The sequence below is a fragment of the Merops nubicus genome, unplaced genomic scaffold, assembly GCF_000691845.1.
Source record: "Merops nubicus isolate BGI_N331 unplaced genomic scaffold, ASM69184v1 scaffold8062, whole genome shotgun sequence".
NCBI classification, from domain to species: domain Eukaryota; kingdom Metazoa; phylum Chordata; class Aves; order Coraciiformes; family Meropidae; genus Merops; species Merops nubicus.
Genome location: NW_008591500.1, coordinates 16,818 through 37,465, shown reverse-complemented (window position 1 = coordinate 37,465; position 20,648 = coordinate 16,818). Strand labels below are relative to the sequence as shown.

Sequence of the window (20,648 nt, the reverse complement as noted above, 5' to 3'; positions counted from 1 at the left end):
ATCTGTACAGTGCTACTGTTAAGCAGTTGAGCCCTGATAGCTCTATTTAAGGCTTGTACTTATGAAGCAACCAAAATAACACATTTGGTATGGTGGCAACTGTGCTCCTCTCTAGCACTTGAATTTAGACTTGGATTTTGTTCAGGTTTTTGGCTAGAACCTCAGATGTTCACAAAGGGGAAAAGGAGGTCTGTGATAGTGGTTCTGACCACCCCTAGGAGCAGAGCTCCACCTGACCTAGGGATTGTCCTTAGATCTACACTAGCAGATTTCTAATGTGTCATCTTTCTCCTTGGCTATACCTCCCTGACCTTTTTATTTCCTCCTTTGATTTAAGTCAGTATATAGAATAAAATGGGAATTGCCCTTGGATAACCTCCAGCAAGCAGAGTGCTCCTCTGTTGATGTAGCACTTATAAATCCATTTATAAAGCTATGTGAAGGCCACCTACGGTGAAGGGGCCTGACTTCTCTAGTGATGCCCACTGAGCTCATCCAGTGGTGTGTTGGCACTAGACCCATTTGGGAGCCTTTCCTGCTTCTCATTTCCTGTGAAATGGTCACCCCTGTATCTCTTTGCCTCAGCTCTGATGAGCACTCTGAGCCAAGAAAACTGTCTCCATCCCAGTGTTTTCCTGTTCCAGTTGCTTCAGGGTTAATAAATAGCAACTAAAGCAGCTGCAATAGACTGAAGATTACATATGACCCATTTTCCAATGGCAGTATGTATGTTTTAGTAAATTAAGTACTCTCTACGTATGGTTCAGTTTCTTTTCTAATCTCTCTAGAGTATCCCTTTGTGGCAGAAAGCCATAGTGCTTGGACATGGGAGGGAAGGAAAGTAGTCTTCTGCAGATGTGGGTATAGGCTGACATACCTATAGGCTGCAAAACTTGTTAAGCAAACGAATGTACTGAAAAAGGCATTCATGCTGAAGAAGTTAGTCTTCCTTACTCAGGTGTCCATGCTTCTGCCCCCATGTTTCAGAAAGCTGAGGACAGATTGCAGGAAAGGCCCAGGTTTCAGCCCAGATGCTTCTGCCTGATTCTTACCCTTTCTTAGACCTTCTGTTGTTCTGTGGTCGCAGAGCACACTAGAAAATGGTATTTAACAAAATACAACTTTCTCCTCCTTTAATACTTAGCTTCCCAATTCAGTATTGTCTTGGTTGGGAGTTTATACAAAAGACTAAGAATTGAAGTGAACAGAAATTGCCTTGAGTGAATTATCCATTTATGGAGCAAGAAAGGAATTTAAAGGATTTTTAATCTCATGAGATGAGGGTCTTGCTAGTGCCAGGCCCAGGACGGTTACAGGTTGCATATCCAACACTATGCAATACTATCCTCATATAGAGGATACAGATGGATTTTGGAGAGTTATTCACTCTGTTTCACCAATGTCCTCAGCTGAGATATGGGGATGTGAATGTGCTTATAATACTTCAGGGCTTGAACTGGTTACACATGGAGCCAGTTGTGTACCTATGGAATGCAGATCATGTATGCAGCTGAAGAATACTCTGGTCTGAGTGAAACAGGCTTCAATGCATGAAGCAGTAAATATATCTATTTATACATATACACATATATAACAAATCGAATTAGTTCCCCACTCCTAACTTCATCTCTCTTGAGCTGTGAAACAAAATGATACTGCTTCATATCTATCAAAGCTGAACCTCGTTTCAACTTCAATGAAGAACATGCCATTGAGTGAATATTATTCAGCTTGAACTAGCGAGCCTGTTTTCAAAACAAATCTCCAGTTTTATCAGCTGTCAGTTTTGAAGCTTCAATGCTCAGAATTATTCTCCTAAACCAAAGCCACAGATTCAATAGGTTATATAGATTTGCTCTTCAGTAGCAATAAGAGACTGACAAGGCGAGGCAAATGTCATGTTTTTAATGCTGATTTGAACAGTCTCCCATGAAGTCAAAGCACCAAACATGGTCTCTTTCAGCGAAGCCTAGCGGCACCGAGTTAAGAACCTGGCCAGGCACACCTTGTTTTCAGTATTCATCATTGAAGGGATACTCTGGATGGTCACGCCACCTGTGGAGAGGTCAGATTGAACAAGTGAGCTTCCTGGGTGAAGCAGGGTATCACATCAGTTGTCCTGTGCCTAGAAAACCGCTGCCTTGTAACATATAGGTGGCCTTCACAGAAGGCTCCTCTGCTTATTCAGAGACTGTCTGTTCTGAATAATCTTCCCTGCAGAGCTGGAAGTAAACCTGTGCATTTATGGAGAGGACAGTGAAGGGACAAATTTTGGACCTATGGACAGCATACTTTAAGAACAGATGGGGGAAAAAAAAAGAGAGGGTTTAGATGTCAGTTATTCTTGCTATTTAACCCAGTGGGTTTAACCCTGGTTAGTAGAAGTTTTGTAGGGAAGGGGATGGTCTTCCCTATGTGTGCATTGTGGAACGGGAAGACTTTGTTCAGATGTCTAGAAGGACCCTCAGAAATAAGGGTTATATTTGAAGAAGTGGAGACACCAGACTGTACTACTTTGGCTTATGCACTTAAAGCAGGCATGAACAGGTCTAGGTTTGGCATGGTGCTTTCTCCAACCAGGTGCCATGTGTAGAATAGATTCGAATGTCCTCTACCTCAGCCTAGATGAAGATGCTCTGCCAGGTTAACAGCACCAGTGGCAGAGAATTTACAGAGAAGCTTTGGGATGACCCAGTTCAGGGGAGAAAGGGATATTCATGGCTCCATACTACCAAAGGCGGAGATGCTTTTTAAAAACTTCATGCTCAGGGAAGATGCATGATCTAGAATCATTATAAAAGGCAAGAAGAAAATTCCTAGGTTCAGCTTCAGGTGAAAAATTAACAGTGTGTTTTTCTGTTTTTGGCAGATTTTTGAGAGAGCTAGCTGGTTTATTGTTCTGGGTTTTCTTTGTTTAGTTGAGAAGATGATTCTAAACCACAAGCCTTAGCTTGACAAACACTTCCTATTAGCAAAATCAAAAACTTCTGAAAAGCATTCTCAGGTGCATCATGGCAGCTGGCTGCCTTGCCATACAGGAGGGCACAACAAATACTGGCATTTAGCACAGCTGTGGCTTGTTCAATTTTTGGGAAGGATACGTTTCATAATATTGAAGTTAACTGGAAGGCATCAAACATTTCAAATTCGTTGTATCAAAACATTTCATTGCAGTATTCAGCCAAGCTGAAGTGTTTGCAAATTAACAGATTGAGTTGGTTAAAAAAAGTCAAGCCACAACACACTGTCTTGTTTGGTTTCAGTATAATTTGAGAGGTCTGAGGTTTCCAGTGTCAGAATCTCTACTTTCCATCTATGGAGCATGCTTGTTAATCACCTCTCATATGTTCAAAGGTCTGAGACTTCTGAGTGAATAATTTTCATTCAAAGGAATCAACGAAGCTTGGAATAACTGGTAAGGAAGAATATCTGTAGCAGAGACTGGGAGCACAAGATAAATCAGACAGTTTAATGTAAAACTTGCCTGGCACAATACTTCTAGATTTCTCCAAGAGGAGAAGAAACCACTTCAGACTGAGATTTCCTGAAGTACTCATTTTTGCAGAACTTCCGTTTTCTGCTTAGATGTTTAATTTGCTAACAGGTTCCACTGATTGCAATACCCTGTTCACATGGGCTTATTCGCACCATCAGAACAACAGATTTTTACAGAGTACCCATGGTAGCTGATAACTGGGAGAGCCAGAGGAAAGCTGGATTTTTTCCGTTCCTGCTGGCATTTGCATCAGAGCAGTCAAAAGTTTTGCACAAAGTTGACTAACCAGAAGCCTTTCTGTGTGGTAGTTTAACGTTTTCAGATACATATTGCTGGATGAAGTAAGATCTCTTTAGGCTAGTAACTCATCTGTTGCAAAGTGAATTCCAGACACTTCAATGTGAGAACACATAGGAGGTAGATATATGTTTAGCTGGCATGGAAACATCACTCTTCCAAGAAGGCGTTTCTCACAGTTGAGGTCAGACTTGTATCTAAGCATTTTCTCCAAACATAGCACTCCAGTGAAAAATAGAGCTGGCAATGTCCATCCTACGCATCCACTTTTCCTTATCAGTGGCCTCTTGTCACCCAATTTAGTCCAATAAAGCAAAACTTTTTGTTTATTAGTTTTAGGACTGGTGGCTTACTAAAACTTACTAGTTTTAGTAGACTAGTGTCCACTTTTCCTGTGGACACCTGTAGCCTTTAACTTTGCTTCTGGAAAAGGCTCTTTCATTTGCACCAAGGTTACGTTATGTGTATATACTTTCTAAAAGTATAAACTGTTATAGTTCAGCTTTGAAATAGTTTGGTTTTTTTTTTCCTAGCTTATATCAAAACACACATAAGAATCAGCCAGGCCATTTGTGAGAAGTCTTCTGGAACTAAGTGCTGTTAACCGATGGAAGGCTATTTTAAGTTTAAAGAAACTAAAGCTTCAGAACACCTGGCTTAGTTAAATGTGAAAGATGAACTCCATCATGATGATTTTAGCTTAGTTTGTATTTCCTATCACATTTATGCATCAGAGTAAGTGTTTTATTTGTTCCTTTGCAACATTCCCCTCATCTTTTGAGCAATGGTCAAAGTTTTGGAGTGCTATTGATGCTGCTATCCTGCTTTTCAATACTTCTAGTGCTTGAGCACACTACAGTTTGGCAAGACACAAACAATCCAAGGTAACAAGAGAAATGCATAGAAACTAATCTCTAGCATTTGGCTGCACATTAAGTGCCCTGAAAATGAGAAAGCATCGAGTTTGGCCATAAACTGCAGACGCTCTTGAACTGAAGGGAAAACAAAAGGCCTCTTTCTCTGGAAGAGGGGATGTTGGGTCAGTCTGAGCCTTCTGGGGTAGTGCAGTCTTCAGTACTTCAAAGCAGAACGACATTGGTGGTAAGCTTTGGATTACAAGCAGCAAGAGATCAAGCCTTGTTAGTTCTCAGAAGAGATAATTAGGAAGTGGTCTAGCAGTCAAGGAAGCTGCATGTTTTTCTGCTTTCCATGTAAGAAGGTACAGTTCAATGTGACAGTAGGAGAGGGAAATTCCTGAAGAAGACAGCAGCAGAGTAAAGGCCAAAACAAAGTCTCTGACCACTTGCGGTCACTAAGATTTTTTTTGTTGTTGTTTGTTTTTTTAAATGAGGACGTTGGGTAAGCAAATTTTGATGTTCTGACCAAAGTATTAAGTGAAAAGAAACAGAGGCCTCCCCAAATTAGACCTGTGGTTTCACCTAGCAGTGTTCTTAATTCTTAGCCTTCCAAATGGAAATTTAGGACAAGTTGCCTCTGGAAACACTAGATTTTCAATCCATAAGCCACTTGAGCAGCAATGTGGCTCACTGAACACTGGAAATGAAGGTGAAAAGGAAGGGAAAGACAATAAGGGCTCTTATTTGAATTCAGATCTGATATCCGCACTGCTACACAGGGACAATGCTACACCTTGTGAGTAGCTGAGACTGTCATTACAACATATAACAAAGTGTTTAAGGAGATGGAGCAGAAATGGAATAGCAAGATACAGCCACGTTCTACTAAGTGGGATTTTGACATCTGAGCTGTAAGCAAGTATTGCACACATTTTTGCAGTGGGTCCACAAGAATATTCAGGTTCCATTGAAGACCTCCCTAATTTAAGGCTTACCTTAAAAGAAGGCTGCTTATACAAAATTTAATATTAAAAGGAAGTTATTATTATTTTTTTTTTTAATCCTCTGAAAAGACAGGAATGTTCTGTGGATCTAGGATTCTCCCTGGACTTACATTAACAATTCCACATAACGAACGTTTTTGTTCAGGGCTTCAATTTCTTTCATCTCTTGCTCAGTGAGGGAGAAGTCAAAGACCTAGTGGAAGGAGATGTCAGGAACAAGTTAGCATTTGTCATAATCAACAATATGTTCTGGACTTCAGAAGTACAATCTTCCCTCCTCCCCGCTGTCTCCCCCACAAATCTATACCTGCTTGCATTTATAGGCAAGTCTTGAGGACATGAATAAGTCCAGTCATGTTTGCTTACACTCTTTTGCAAGAAGAGAAAGATAGTCTGACAAGAGCTGGGCCATCAGCTTTGAAAGCAATCCAGTGGCAGGGAAAATGGGAGGCAGTAGGGGTACTGAGTGCTGCAAGGGGAAAAGGAATGAAGTCTTCATCTTATTTAGGTGTGGTGCTCAAGACAGGTGCATTCTGATGTTGTCACTATGAGCCTTTCTGGCACACCTTATGCAGCAACCCTTCCCTGACAAAGCTGCCCCATACCTGAACACTGGGCGGAATAAGTCAGTCGTTCTTGAACACATACAACGGGCAACCTTGGGCTGCTGACCTACTGAATTACTTCATCTTGTTTGTGCTGCTCACTGCAGCAACTTGTGCTCTGGAATACACTCCCAGCTGGAGCTCTAGCTACTCCAGAGGGTTAAAAGACATCAAAATTTCCTCTCTGCTTTGCTCTATTCTCGCTATATGTGGGTACCATTGAGTGATGGAGAAAGAAAGCATCAAATGTAGCAAAGATTGACACTAGTCAAGCCTTATGTGTACAGAAAGATTAAAGCAATGTAAGTGGATTCATCTGTGCACCACTGGAGTACAAATTTACCTGGAAATTCTCTCTGATGCGTTGTGGATTGAAGCTTTTTGGGATGACCACCACCCCACGCTGGATGTTGAAACGCAAAGCAATCTGTGCAGCTGTCTTGTTGTACCTTTTGCCAATGGCATTCAGCACAGGATCCTTCAGTAAAGGAGGGGAGGACACGTTTACCCTGGGAAAAAATTGGAAAAAGAGAAAACCAAAAAACCCTCTTTATTGTCAAAACATAGAAGCCATCTACTTTTTTTTGTGGACAGAATACTGCACCTTTTTGAACAAGCAGTGTGAAATATGGGAGAGAAAACTCTGGCATTTAGGTTGGCAAGCTGTCAAAAAGGCAACTTCCTATGTGATCTCCTAACACTGACTTAGTCTATACTTCTTCACCTAAGCCTCAACATTCTTGGTTACAGGCACTTGCTTTTGGTTAGAAGAGACCTAAGGCGACCTCCTGTACAGACACCTGGTATTTTTTGATGACAACATGCAGCAGGAGTGTTGCAAGTTTATGTTCACAACACCAATATTTAGACACTGAAGTTCAAAACTACTTTGAAGAATGAGGACAAAGGTATTTTGCACAGAGACTCAGCAGTGGAGAACTATTGCTCTTTTCCTGGATATTGTCCATTAGAAAGTAATATGGGGACTTACCATGTTTCATCCCTTGAAGTTCCCAATGGGCTGTACCCAACAATAACAATGTCATGTTGTCTGCAAAATTCTAAGAGTTTGGGTTGGGTGAAATAGGGATGGCATTCAACCTACAAGAGTAACATAGAGAGAATGATTAACCAACAGGACCAGATACAGAAGCAGATGGTGTCTCAATATTTGAGAGCCACAGACCCAGGTGATTTTTTCAGAAAAGGATGCCTGTAACGTAAGGAATAAAAAACTCAGTCTGTGGTTACTGCTGTAATTGTACACTGCTGGGTGATGATTTATTTTTTTTTTTTTTGATGGACAGCAGATCAACATCTGTGATTATAATTTGGCTCCGAAGAATTTTTATTGGCCCCCAGTGGAAAGATGGCAATAAGTGGGGAGAATGGATGTGAGTGGAAACTCAGTAGAGAAGTAGGCTGAGAAGGCAGCCCATCTTATGTGGGTCAGATCATTTGTTTCTCTGCCTCTTGTGTTCAGGATGACTAATCTGTTGTTTTTAGGGGAAGTGTTGGTATAAGCTGTCCCAGAGAGAAAGATGAGGGGGAAAATATGTTAAAGATGAGACATCTCCATAATTCTTACAACCTTGTTACAAGCTCTGCCCTCCTACAGTGCAAATACTGTTCCCTTACAGGCAAGGATTTTTCTGGCTGCCTTCTCAGTCTCTGGGAAGGGGATGTCTACAGGGTGACAGAGCAACCACTGTTTGCAGGCAATCTGAAGCTATCTGGCACATCTGTGTTTGTTGGCTAGCTGCCCTAAGCTAGGTTTAATATTTTGCCTGGTTTTCCTTGACCCCAGGAAGCAGCAGCAGTGCTTAATGCAGACTTAGGGGCACTCCAGAGACAGCAATTGCATTTTGCACTCACTAACACTAACACACTGGTGGCACATTAACACCAGTGAAGGGTGCTGGAATTTTCTCCTCTCACAGGCTGCCTTTCCCTGGAGGCCAAAGACAGAAATGAAGTCTATGGCCAGCCTCCCTGCTCTGCCCTGTGTCAATACCAGCCCTCCAGACCATGTGCTGAGGGTGGGAAGTTGGTCCCAGTTGGTCTTTGGCCCCTTCTTTGATACTGCTAACATGGATATTTATTTGTGCCAGATGAGTCAGAAGAGCTTCCCAGTGATTTCTAGGAAATGCAGTGAGCTGCCAAGTGCCAGGGCCAAAGGTATTGGTCATTCAGATGCGTCATTGCCACTTACTGCCTTCTCTGAGCCCTGCCACTGTAACTGAACTCCGATGTGCCTATCAACATGTCTATCATCTTCATTGGCTTGCTCAGCTCAAGACGGTTACTTAATGGGGTCTCCTCTGTCTTACAGGAAAGGGACAAGAGAGCAAGTACAGGAAATTTAGGAGTTACTTCTAATGAGTTTTAAACTTCGGAAGCTTAGAGTGACTCAGGATCTCTGATGCTTTTGATGTCAGCTGAGGTGCATGTGGTTTCATTGAGGACTTGTTAGCTCTAAATGGTTTGTGTTGGGAATTTTTTGGACTTGAAGTAGAGTACATGGCAGAGATTGAAGATCTGCCTTGGTTTGGCGTTCAAGGTTGTTTTAATGGAGCTTTGGCACAGAGGCATCAGTTTTATAGTCCTGGAGCAAGAACTGAGCAGAACACTTGTTCCAGCATCTTCAGATATTTATCTCTAGCCTAGATAGGATGAATAGTATTTTTCAAGCTCGAAATGGAAGTGTGACAGAACGGAGGGCAGCATCTCTGGCAAGGTGTACATCACCTTCCTGCACGTGGAAGCCTAAGCCACACGTCGCCTCTGCATTCCCTACAGGGCAGTGGCACTGAGGCAGGCACTGCCCTCAGCTTGCGGTCATACCTGGTTGCTCACAGGTTTGTACTTAAGTCCTGGCTTGTTCAGGATCATCTCCAGCTGCTTGCGGTTGAAATTGGATACGCCAATAGACTTTGCCAAGCCTGCATCTTTACACGCTTCCATAGCCTGCAAAGAAAGCAAAGACCAGTGGAGTCTCACATGTTAGCTTGATTCCTTGGAGCATGCATCTTAGAGATAGGTGGAATACAGTCTGTTCTTGAGACTGCAGAAGAAACTTAGCTGCAGCAGAATTAACTGCTCTGTTAGCATAAGGGCTGGTGCTGTCATGCTATTCCGTTTCCATGTAGACCCTCTTTCCAGACCAAATCCTCCATTATCCAGGAGGTGTAATGATTTATACCTCCTGTGAGGGTAGAATTTGCCTGGAGAGCTGAAATGTTAGTTGGAGATATAGATACTTAAGTGGCAGACATCTGCTTTCTAAGAATTTTGCTTCATTTATATTGCTTTAGCACTGCCTCAAAACTAGAGAGAGTAAACAAACCAGATTTCTTTCCTGATAAGTCAATTTATTCTTTTTGATTGTATGACTGTTTTTGATATGAAGTTTCTATCCAGTGAAATCCCCTAAATATCTGGCAAGGCACATCACAAAAACAGCACAGGAAACTTTAGTACATTATAAAGTATTTTAAAAAGGGGAGAGAGAGAGAGGATTTCTAGATATTTTGCACTTCAGACAAACTAATAGCTAAGAAAGCCTTATGAAAACTGGATATGAATACAAGTCCTGGTCTTCATTAGCTTCATCTGCTGGATTGTTAAGAGGTGTCTTCCCCTTTGCTCCCAGAAACTGCACACACATGATTCAGTGGCTGCTTGAAGCAGAGCAGACCCCACTATTGAGCTGGAAGCCCCTCCCACCAATTTTGTTATTCCTTTCTGTCTCTCTGGAGCTGAAAGCAGGGAGGTAAGAGGCATCATGTCTTTGGCCTCTAGCTGGCCTCGTATGCTCTGTATCACTCAGAGACAAGTCAGCAAATACAGTCATCTGGAGCCATTTTTGCCTGCTAGAACCATACTGAGAGGGTGAAATTATCTGGTTTGAGTTTAGCCAATTTTATTTAGACTGATGTTATTATTTGCTGGCACTCACCATCACCTATTTTTCTCCTGGCTTATTAGCTGAAGAGAGTGACCTGGTGCAATATAGCCTTTACAATAAGTGCCAGCTGGTAGATGAAAACTTAGCAGTGTTCAGACAGCTGTTGCTTTCAACACTTGAGCAACTCGCCTGTGAAAGAATTAAATCAGCCAGACAAGGGCAACATAAACAGCTAATGTGGAAGTCCCCGTTCCCCCTGAGATCCATCCTCAACGGCTCAGCTGTCAGGGGAAAGTCCAAGACTGCCCCGGGCTCTCTCCCACTCTGAACTTCCACTCAGCATTTCACCCATTCTCAATCTTTATCTGCTGCACCCCAGGTGGAACTAAACTGGGACATGACTATTGGGCTCTGGACAGCGCAAGCTGCGGTGGAGCACGTAGTAGTACATCTTATCTCTCTTGGTGTGAACTGGGCCGAATTAGTAATGCTTTTGCAGCAGACCTAGTGCAGGAGAGCTCACCAGCTTTGGTCATGAATTAAAGACTAGACAAGGCTTCGAAAGGCAGGAACTTGGGGAGACTGCTGATCTCACTTCCTGCCTCATCTGAGATCCTGAAGCCAGGTGACGGCAGGCTTAAGGAGACATCTGGCTATAGGACTGGAGTCCAGCATAAACAAATTTAGGATGCAACCTTTCAGGCAAATGCTACTCCCCTCTAAGGCTTCTTAGCAGAAAAACCTTGTGTTCTCGCCTGATAATTAAATTTAGTAGTGGGTTTGTAGTTTTGCATTTGTTGGTGTGTTTTGTTTGGTTTTTTTTTTTTTCGGAGTGTGGTGCTGGTTGTTTTTTTGTTTTGTTTTATTTATGGTGAGCTTTAGGACAAATTCTGTTTGTTTTTTTTTTCTTAAAAGTAAAAAGCTTCCTTTTTTGGAGAAGGATCCAGTCACTTCTTAAGAGCTCAAACTTTCTCCTGCTGTAAAGATCTGATAAAGAGGAGAGACTGGTAAAAATCTAGATACCTTAACTAGCACATGTAGAATGCACTTTCTGAAAGAGGGAATGTCGATGTCAGATATTTCAACAATATTTGATTTTGTTATAAAAATACTTGATGGCAAGAAGCAACATCCTTAGGGACAGAAGTAAAATTTATCATTGGAGTTAGCAGAATTTGATCCATTTGCCCTGTTAACATACCTCAGGTCTGTTTCTGAAGGCCACAAGTAAAACTGAGAATGAGGATCTGTGTTTTTAAAGCATATATAGATGGATGTTGTGTTTGCTTACCTCCCAAGTGGCACACAAGTTTGTCTCATGGTAGATAAATTTTCCATTTTCATCTTTTGGGTAGATTGCATCTCCAGGCTGAAAAGTAAAACCACACTTTTTGTGCTTTAAAGAAAAATTTTCACTCCTCAGAGCAAAATTTTTCCACTGACTGTTTCTAATAGTGAAAAAAAAAAAAAGTTTTCTAAAACACTGAGTTCAACAGGTCATTCATGCTGGGCTTACCACATCCTCCACTGCTAGATCATCCTTGGATACACTTCTGAACTGTCATATGAGTGCACACTCAGGAGTTCCTGATGGCCTTTTTGAAAAAGTTGTTTTTCAATAAACTTTTAACATTTATGTTATGGCATCTAAAGGGCTAGTCTTCTTCCAGAGGGCTGGGTGAGAGTGCCAGCCTGTATTTTCTGCTTCTTCCCTCCATTATTCCCAACCCTTTCCCTGATCCTGCTTGTGTCCTAGGCACCTGGCAAGAGTACCAGCTCAGTCTTAGCTCCCAACAGTTGGAGGAATCATTTCCAAGAGCTACTTACTAGTAGTAGAGGGCTATGTGCCTAGCTGTAGTACAGGCTATGAACCTCTTACGTGCATTAGTCACCATTCATTGCACACTAGGGTCTCTTTCTTCCTATGTCTGTACCCCATAAAAAAGATTTCACAGATAAGTTATGAGCTGATATCTCAAGAACACTGTTTTCTCTTATTTGCTGGTCATTTCACTGCTGTTACAGGCAATGCAGTAACACCTCCCTCCCTTTTTGTCTGATTGTGATTTCACTTTTTTCCATAAAAGCCCTTCTGTGATGTTTGACATTTGATCTGACTGCAAACTACTACATTTCAAAGGCCTGGGTACAAGATGTTGACATGGTAACTCCTTGGAAATATGCGTCTGTGACTAATATGATCAGTAACTGGTGCCTCCCAACTGAAGTTCACATTGAAGACATTTAGTGGGAAAAGTGAGCCTACGGAGAATACAGCCTCAGATTTCAGAGGCCAAGGTCTAAGTGACAGGCATAAGCCTGTCTCCTCCAAATGTGTTGGTTTTCCTCAGTGGATTCCACAAAGAAGACTTCTTGCCTTTGTTGTGTCTTGCTGAAAAAATAAAGTCTTGACTGGAAGAGAAGTCTGTGGCTCTTGGTTACACTCTTCTATTAGAAGGCAAACTGTTTGCAATCATAACTTGATGTGGAGAAGCGTTATTTACAAAATCACCGTGTCATTCTGGAACAAACCATCCCCATGGTATCCCAGCAGACTCTCCAAGGACTGCAAGCTCAATGCATAGCAGTAGTTAGTCTTCTTGGAGTTCAGGGGATGAGTCTAAATTCAAGACCTTTTCATTCTGTTCCACTTCTAATTCATTAACTTCTGTCAGCATCACTTCTTTGTAGGAGTCAATAGACATAAACTACATTAGCTAATTTATCATCTCCCCCCATTTTTGGCTATTTTTATCAGTACTTGCAATCTCTGAAACCAGATTCCTCTTACTGCCTAAATGCCCCTAAACCAGCTTGCAGTGCTGGGCTCTACAGAAGCAGGACTCTTACTGGTCTCAGAGTGGGACTGTGAGTTTAATGTCAACTACTTCACTGTTTTCAAGCAGATACTACTTTTGCTACGAGGCTTTGGGGAGACAGGAAAGCTCCCATATTTGAAGACCAGGGCAGAGTAGGAGTGTGTTAGTGATATACTTGCACACTCCCCACCAAAGGTAAGCATCACATGCAGGACGGGTGTATTTGTGAGAGAGGGAGCTAAGAAAGGAAAGTTGTTACCATTGCAAAAGGGTGGTTTTTTTAACTTGTATTTGGCACAGAAAAATATGTATTTTTTCGGCAGAAAGTGACTTCTTTTTTCTCCCCTCTCACGGGGGACATGAATGAATCTCCAGGACTGCTACTCCTTTAACAACTCACATTGTTGATACAGGCCTCAGGGAGTCAGACGTACAGGTCTTTAAAGCCAGCTGTCTCTATCTTTATATTGTGAGACAATGACCTTTGCTATGTGGGAGAATGAACTGCTACAGAATACAAATACAAGCAATGGGAAACAGGAAATTGCGAGTGGTGGGAAATTTTAAGAAATTTATTCAAAAAGAGTTGCATACATGGGACTATATAAATAAAGTTTTAATATGCGAGTTCAGTTATTCCTATGCAGGTCTTAATGGGGTATGGCTTCCTTGGGGAAAAGGAACTAAGGTGATTGCTTCATTGGTAAATGGCTTCCTACCTGATGTTTCTGGCAGTTTGAAGTCCATAGTAAAATATCGTTTTAATAATCAAAGAATTACTTTCCTTGCAAAGACGCCGAGTTTATAGCTTAAACATCCTGCAGAAACAATTACCCAGCTAATTGCCTGACCCTATTCTCTCCAAGAAAAGATTTAAGTGGTTCAAACCCACTTAAATACATTTTGAACCTCGTTATTCTAATTTCACTATTATTTAATTTGGCTTTATATCATGTACTTGCAGAGGAAAATTGTAAAGCAAGGTACAAATGGCTGTGAAGCCAGAAAGTTTTGGGACTTGCAAGAGCTTGCTGCAAGGGAGGCATGCAACTCCAATATGACCTCCTTGCGTCCAAAGGTTTTGGCTACAAGTTGCCCAGATCTAGCAGTGTGAAGGAATATCAAGCTTTAACTCTTTAGACATTTGGGAGATAGAGATGCACAACCCATGTTTGATGCCAACTGCGATCTACTGTCTAAGAGGAACACTGGTGTAAAGGAGATTAAGATCATGACCATGATTTATCCACCTGCTTTAATACTACTGAGGCTATTTATCTTTGGGGACGGTGTAAGGAAATAAACTCGGTGGCTTTTTCCCTGTTCCCTCTCCCCCTCCAAACTTTACACCTAACCCTTTGCTTCTTTGTATAACCACTTCCCTCTAACAACTCCCTCCTCATAGCTCAGAGAGGATTAAGACACATGCTGCTTCAACTACAGTAATTCTTCAGCATGGGAAGTGTTCAGGCCCAGTTAGGAGACTTGTTACTGTCAGTCCTCATACCACCTGTAAGCCTTTCTTTGTGTGGGCAGTGCAAGATCTGTGTCTGTGCAGTATGTATCAAACACTATCTGACCAATGTGCTATCTTCAACATGGACTAGAAGCTGCAGGGAAGATGTTAGATGGAGATCTTGCTTTAAGCCAATCATGCACTTTTTTTTTCAGGCAAACTTTCTTTTTACCTTGAAAGCCATTGGCAGCTCAATAATGTAGAGGTCAACGTAGTCCAGCTGCAGTATCTTCAGGGTTTTCTCCAGCGTGGGACGTACCAGCTCTGGGGGGTGGCAAGTATTCCACAGCTGGGGAGGCAAGCACAGGCTCTTTTTTGGGTGCCAGCAGGAACAGTGAGCATCCTCCAGCTGACACTATACCCACACAGACACACACTCTTGTCCTTCTGACAGATCCCCTTACATGCAGTGCCAAGACATTGTGATCTACATCACTGCGAGACAGAGGCGAGGGGCCTTATCCTGTCCTCTGTCAGAGGCAGGTGTAGAGGGTAAGACAGGAACCCTTGTCCAGGACTGTCCCAGTGCTAACCCAGTAAAGCCATTATATATTCATTTATTGTGAGACTGAGTTGAGTACTTTGCAAACTCTTGCTCAATGAATTTAGGCAGATTTCTTTTGTTTTCTGAGCTTTCCAAGTATATGCTTTAACTGGAAAACATTGTTCCCACAACAAATCTGTGGTCAGTCTTATGCTTGAAGGCAGAAGCTCAGATCATGTGAGTTAGCTATTGAACAACCAAGCACCTGGCAAAAAGAGAATCTTTTGGTTTTCTCCTGTGGTCATGGAGCCTGAGTGACTGCCTGACCTAGGGAAGCTTTAATTTACCCCCAGTCCTCACTGGAAGATATATTATTGTTTAGTTACTGTAATGCAGATGTGACTAGTTAAAGCCCAGCCTTTTCAAACTCTTGCAGGGGTTATGCCCTGAGGTTGCTATGGAGTGTACTTAGTTGATTAGCTTTCCGTACTGTCTCTAACTGAACTCTGCTGATGTAAATCTCTTGCAAGAATAAAACCGTAACATGGTAATTAGTAACCAACAGCTCTTTTTAAACTGATTGCTGCAGTTAAAATTGGCAAAAAAAAACCCCACCAGAATTAGCACACAATAGAAGGTTTAAAGTGCCCTTTGTTTGTGCACAATAAGCTGGGCTATTTTATCTATTTTTTTTCAATACACAAAATTGACAGGTGGAGTCATCTTGAGGTTTTTGGTGCCTTAACTGTCTGGAAAAAAAAGCTGCTGTTTGTTGGTATGGTCATTTTCTAGCTAGTTCTGCCACCAAAGCTGGTGGTCACTGCATGCCAAGGCATAGAATGAATTAATTCTTGAGACATGAAACACTTGAATTGCCATTTTCAGGAGAAGATAATGATTATAGGTGTAAAATGATACATCCTGCATAAGTTTTAAAGTATTTTAGATGTTTGTTTGTTTGTTTTAAACCAGATTTTCTTCCTAGGGAACAACAGCACATCTGACCCTGCCCTAAGCTGATAGATCAAAATAGGATTTGTCCCATGGAAATTCATATTAGGCCTTCCCTATCTGTATGTTGCAAGGTGTGAAGAGTTTATGATCACTAGATGGTGGTTACATAGGCTGAGATGTACTACAGTAAAGGGACCAAGGCCCTGCTCTCAGAGTTTGAAGCTGTTCCACTGGATTTCCTGAAAGCTTTTAGCTTGGGTGGTTTTAAAGCATTTTACATGTAAAATGAGATGTTGTTTTGGACTCCAATATAAGTAAAGAAATGAGTCTGTGTACCCTTCATGTTTAGTTTTTTCTGTTACTGTGTTTTAGAAATTTAGTAACCTGAAGTGTGTTGATAGTTTAGAAGCAGTTTTTTTTTTCAAGCAGTTTTTCTAGCCCAGTGCTACTGAGCTCAGTACTTGCTAGTGAATATACTGCCCTTAAAAAAACCTGCAGAGTTTCTAAAGAAACAGCTGTAAGAAATAGCAAGCATTTGTACTATGTCAATACATAGATGCCATGGAAACCTAAGAGTTTCATAACTGTTTTTATGATCTGTACAAGTTATTGTATTATCTACCTAAGTAGGACCCATGTAGACATTTGAGCAATCAAAGCTGCCAGCTGGCTTTGGCATTTCAGGACATCACATTTCCTGGAAATGTTACTTCTAGTTTAATGAAAGAAATATCCTGGGATGAAAGAGGAGACCAAAAAGGTCTTGCTATATATGCCAAGTGAGATGTTGGCAATTGATATAAAACCTCTAAAATTTCTGGATGCTGAGCTTCTCTGCCTGATCAGCCAGCCAGCAGCAAGAGCCAAGTGCAAATGCTGATGACTTCAACTGGCAGATGCAGCCCGAGTGCACCAAGTCACTATTCCAGTAACACTGCTACTCTGCGGGGCTGTTCTTGTTAGTCCCTGCTGATGAACCAGCCTTCAGTCTGCGTCCCCTTTGTTTCAGGAAAGATCTGAATGAGAGGCTTGAATCTGAAGACTCTTGGGAATGTCAGTAAGGCTGAAAACCTTGTTGTGCAGACTGCTTCCAAGAACAGTCTACCCTGTCTGCTATGTCTCCCAGAAGGTGCCACAGTTCATAACAGTCAGTTTCCAGCCAAAAGCTGATGTCTTTATTGGTGGCTTGGTATTTGACTGTGGTTCATAGGATAACATAAGTTTGTAAGGTACATAAAGCTACAGATACATAAGCTTATAAGGCAAGGCACATCCAGTCCCACTCCTCCTGGGAATTTCAGAGCTGCTGTGAAAATGTTCAGCGAAACCTGTGGACATCCTGGATTGTGGTGGATTGAATTGGTTGCAGAATATTATGCATTCCTTCCTTTGAACTCTTTTAAAGACTACAGAGATGCTCTGAACTATCACCCTGAGAACCTGAAATTTTGTCAAACACAAACAAGACACAACAGAAAGATAAGACCACACGTGTCTCATCTCATGGTCACAAGACAGGCTGGAACCACAGGCACTGATTGACTCTTGTGGTACTGCACATTGCAGCCCTATGGCTTGCAGGATCTGTGGTTTAGGGAACAAGTGAACTTATGATCAAGAAATCCAATGTAGTTTCACAGATGACTTAATGTTTAAGTGGTGATTATCAACTAGGAAAATCTTCTAGATTAGACAACTGAATATATAAAGGCTTAATAAATAAAGCAAGTTTGGAAATTTCACCAAGAGATGTAATTTCATAGAACCTAAAGGTTTATATGGGAAAATAAACTGCAAGGGAAGCAGTTGGGAATGTTAAAAAAAGTCAAAATTATTAAGACATCTGGTTCTAACCTTTTGGCACAACTTTATGTTTTTGAAACATTACTGGTAATTTGCAGTGATGAAACTATAAAACAGTTGAAGTAAAATATTTCAACTGATCCAAGTCAACATATTTGGCATATGAGAGACTCGGAGACTACCCTGATAAAGGTGGAAAATTTGAAGACGTGAAGCTTTTCTCAGGAGGGCAAGGTTGTTACCAGTAGAACCAAGCAGGCAACTTGGAAAAGAGTTGCATACTTTACAGACTGGAAATTGCTGTACTTGGAAATCAGTCTATAGCTGCTGAAAATCCACTTGGTCTGTAAACTGCCCAATCTGAAGCTTAGTTTCCCAGTTCATAGAGCTTAACTAAATTGCTCACAGTAACGTGGGCCTTTTACCCCTTGGGATCTTTCACTCTAGGAACTGTGGTATTTATTTCCAATGCTGTTGAGTAACTTTTGTAGATTACATCTTATTTGAGAAAGGAGAAAGGGAAAATATTAAGCTGATGTGTTCAAAGAAACACTCCAGGAAGGGGAACTTGAGGTCATGAACTCCATTAGAAGCTGGAGAGGCACCATGAGTTTTCTGGGGCTGTCTGATCTTCTCTTACGTAATGTGCAATGAGCTCTCTCTCTTATACCTGGGATATAGCCATTGTAATTGTACCACCTTTTGTCAGATGCTTCATCAGACGAGGGACTTCATTCTTCTAGGAGAAAATCAACTCTTACAGCTAGGACTTCAAAGCACCAACTAGCTCATGCATTACCCCAGCCTCATTGCTCTAGAGAAGAAGTGTGATAACTCTCCAAGTAAGTTGATTCATCATCCTAGAACTTTTTAATGACAGGTGATACAGTAACCAAGGGTGTAGCTTGGTGAGTAATTTTCTGGCAGTAGTACCAATGTAAGCACTTGCTGTTCTCCCATACACAGACACTTGCATGCATGTGCTTGTTCCCACCCCTTTCCTTGTGCAATCTCACAGCAGCCTGTATGGGGAATTACTCTGACAGAAAATAACTCATTTACAGGATCATTGTCCAGATCCAACTCACTGTGTGCCTATACAAATGTGCGTGCCAGCACAACACACAAGACAGTAACAACCTAGGTAGCACTGCTGAGTGTAACAATGGTCTAAACTTGCAGGTACATACAATACTAGGCAGAATGGATGTTGCATGGCTGCCATTGCTAACAGAGCATTATACTGAGAACAACAATGATTCTTCTGCTTAACAGCAAATCTAATGCTCATAAAGCTCTGCAGCATTATGGTAATGCCAGGAAAGAAAAGTAAAGGATGCTGTATCTGGAAGCATGCCAGATGTTGACCACCAGCATTCTTAAGAAGGCCTCCCATTCACAGAAATCTTGGAATTAGTGGAAATTATTTGTGCACAGCTTCTCACCTTGCCACAGTAAAAAATGTCTTCTCGCTTGATCTTTCCTTCAGCAATCTTCTCCCGGATGGCTTGTCCCACTTCATGCTCATTGTAATAGACAAAGGCACCGTCAATATGGCGGTAACCAGTGTCAATGGCAGTCTTCACTGACTCCAGACAGGAACCTTTGGGAGTCTAATGGGAGAAGAAAAAGAATAAACATAGTTTTAGTCTCCTGCTCACCTCTCCCACAATGCTATAGAGTCCCTGAGATATGCACAAGGTTCATACTAGAGTTCATCTGATCTAACTATCTATTACCTCCCCAGACACCTGTTTCAACTTCTGTTCTGTGTGGTTTTCTTCAAAACTGTTGTGAGTGTGAACTAGACTGGAGAAAGGGGCAAAGAAAAAGATTCTCAGAGAGAGAGTACTAGAGTCCTCAGAAAGTAAAATAGTGTTATTTGATATCAATATTATTTCAGAATTTCTTATCTAGAGGGCAAGGACTTTTCCGCAATAGACATTTGATAAGATCCCTTACTCATGTGGAAGAAGGCTTTTTGGCTGAGCAAAACTGGTCAACCACTTGCCTGCTCAGAGGCTGTTTATATGCTATATGGCCCAGCAGAGCAGGAATTTGAATTTGACCTTTTTCTCCTCAAATCAGCTTATTGGTGATCACAATCTGAAGGGTGGTAACTCAGGTTATTGGTATTCCCAGTTCTAGACAGTAGTTTTATTGTGTGGCTGAAAACCAGTAGATGGTTTAATGTACATTCACCTACATCTTACTGCTTCAGTTAAGATGAGCCTAAGAAACCTCTTAATAGGTCCATGTGGCATTTTTGTACTGTGTGCAGCACTTATGTTTACTCATCATTTCTGACATTCAGAGTTAGCTTGGTTTTTTTTTCAGAACAGTCATATTTTCCATTAGCCAATGTGGCAAGCAAAATACACATGGATTGAACCAAGCGAAAAAGCACAAGTCTGGTCACTGAAACAATTTCATTGATCTCTGAAATTGTATTGACAACATCTGATTGTTGCCACAATTTGTACAATGAGAGGGTAGCTCTAAGTGGTGGTGGATAAGGGCTCTCGGTGACATGTGGCAACACTGTTCTCCCACCCTTTTCATAGGCATTGCTCTGCTATGACAGGGAACTCTGATTCACTTAAAGGCAAAGTGAAATAGAGTGAGTCTGCTGTGCTACTGTCTGCCAGCAGCAAAGGCCAAGAGGCATATTTTGCTACTTCCAAGTGAAGGGCCAAGACCATGCTGCTTCTCCTCTGAAGAAAAGAAATGCCAAGGACATTTGGACATGAGACAGGCTATGAAGAGAAGATGTGGAATTTGTTGATTTTGCTGATGCCAAGGAAAAACAAGAAGCATGACTGGCAATAGGTGCTGCTGGGAAGGACTACTTTTCACCACTGCAATCAGCCTCCCTCCAAGCTACCCCATTTCAGCAGCCACTGGCT

At 41.6% G+C, this 20,648-nt stretch overlaps 1 protein-coding gene across 1 annotated transcript in view; it reads right to left on the bottom strand.

Moving 5' to 3' along the window:
- Window positions 1-1,891: 1,891 nt before the first annotated feature.
- Window positions 1,892-20,648, bottom strand: part of LOC103782512 (3-oxo-5-beta-steroid 4-dehydrogenase-like) — a 34,059-nt gene continuing 15,302 nt past the window's right edge. Inside the window, exons 2-10 of the mRNA XM_008950283.1 lie at window positions 19,482-19,551; window positions 19,188-19,355; window positions 14,674-14,790; window positions 11,458-11,535; window positions 9,104-9,226; window positions 7,251-7,360; window positions 6,603-6,768; window positions 5,765-5,847; window positions 1,892-2,055 (exon numbers count right to left, since the gene is read on the bottom strand). Of these exons, the coding sequence (XP_008948531.1) occupies window positions 2,013-2,055; window positions 5,765-5,847; window positions 6,603-6,768; window positions 7,251-7,360; window positions 9,104-9,226; window positions 11,458-11,535; window positions 14,674-14,790; window positions 19,188-19,355; window positions 19,482-19,551 (958 nt within the window). The 3' untranslated portion in view covers window positions 1,892-2,012. The remainder of the gene's footprint in view (window positions 2,056-5,764; window positions 5,848-6,602; window positions 6,769-7,250; window positions 7,361-9,103; window positions 9,227-11,457; window positions 11,536-14,673; window positions 14,791-19,187; window positions 19,356-19,481; window positions 19,552-20,648) is intronic.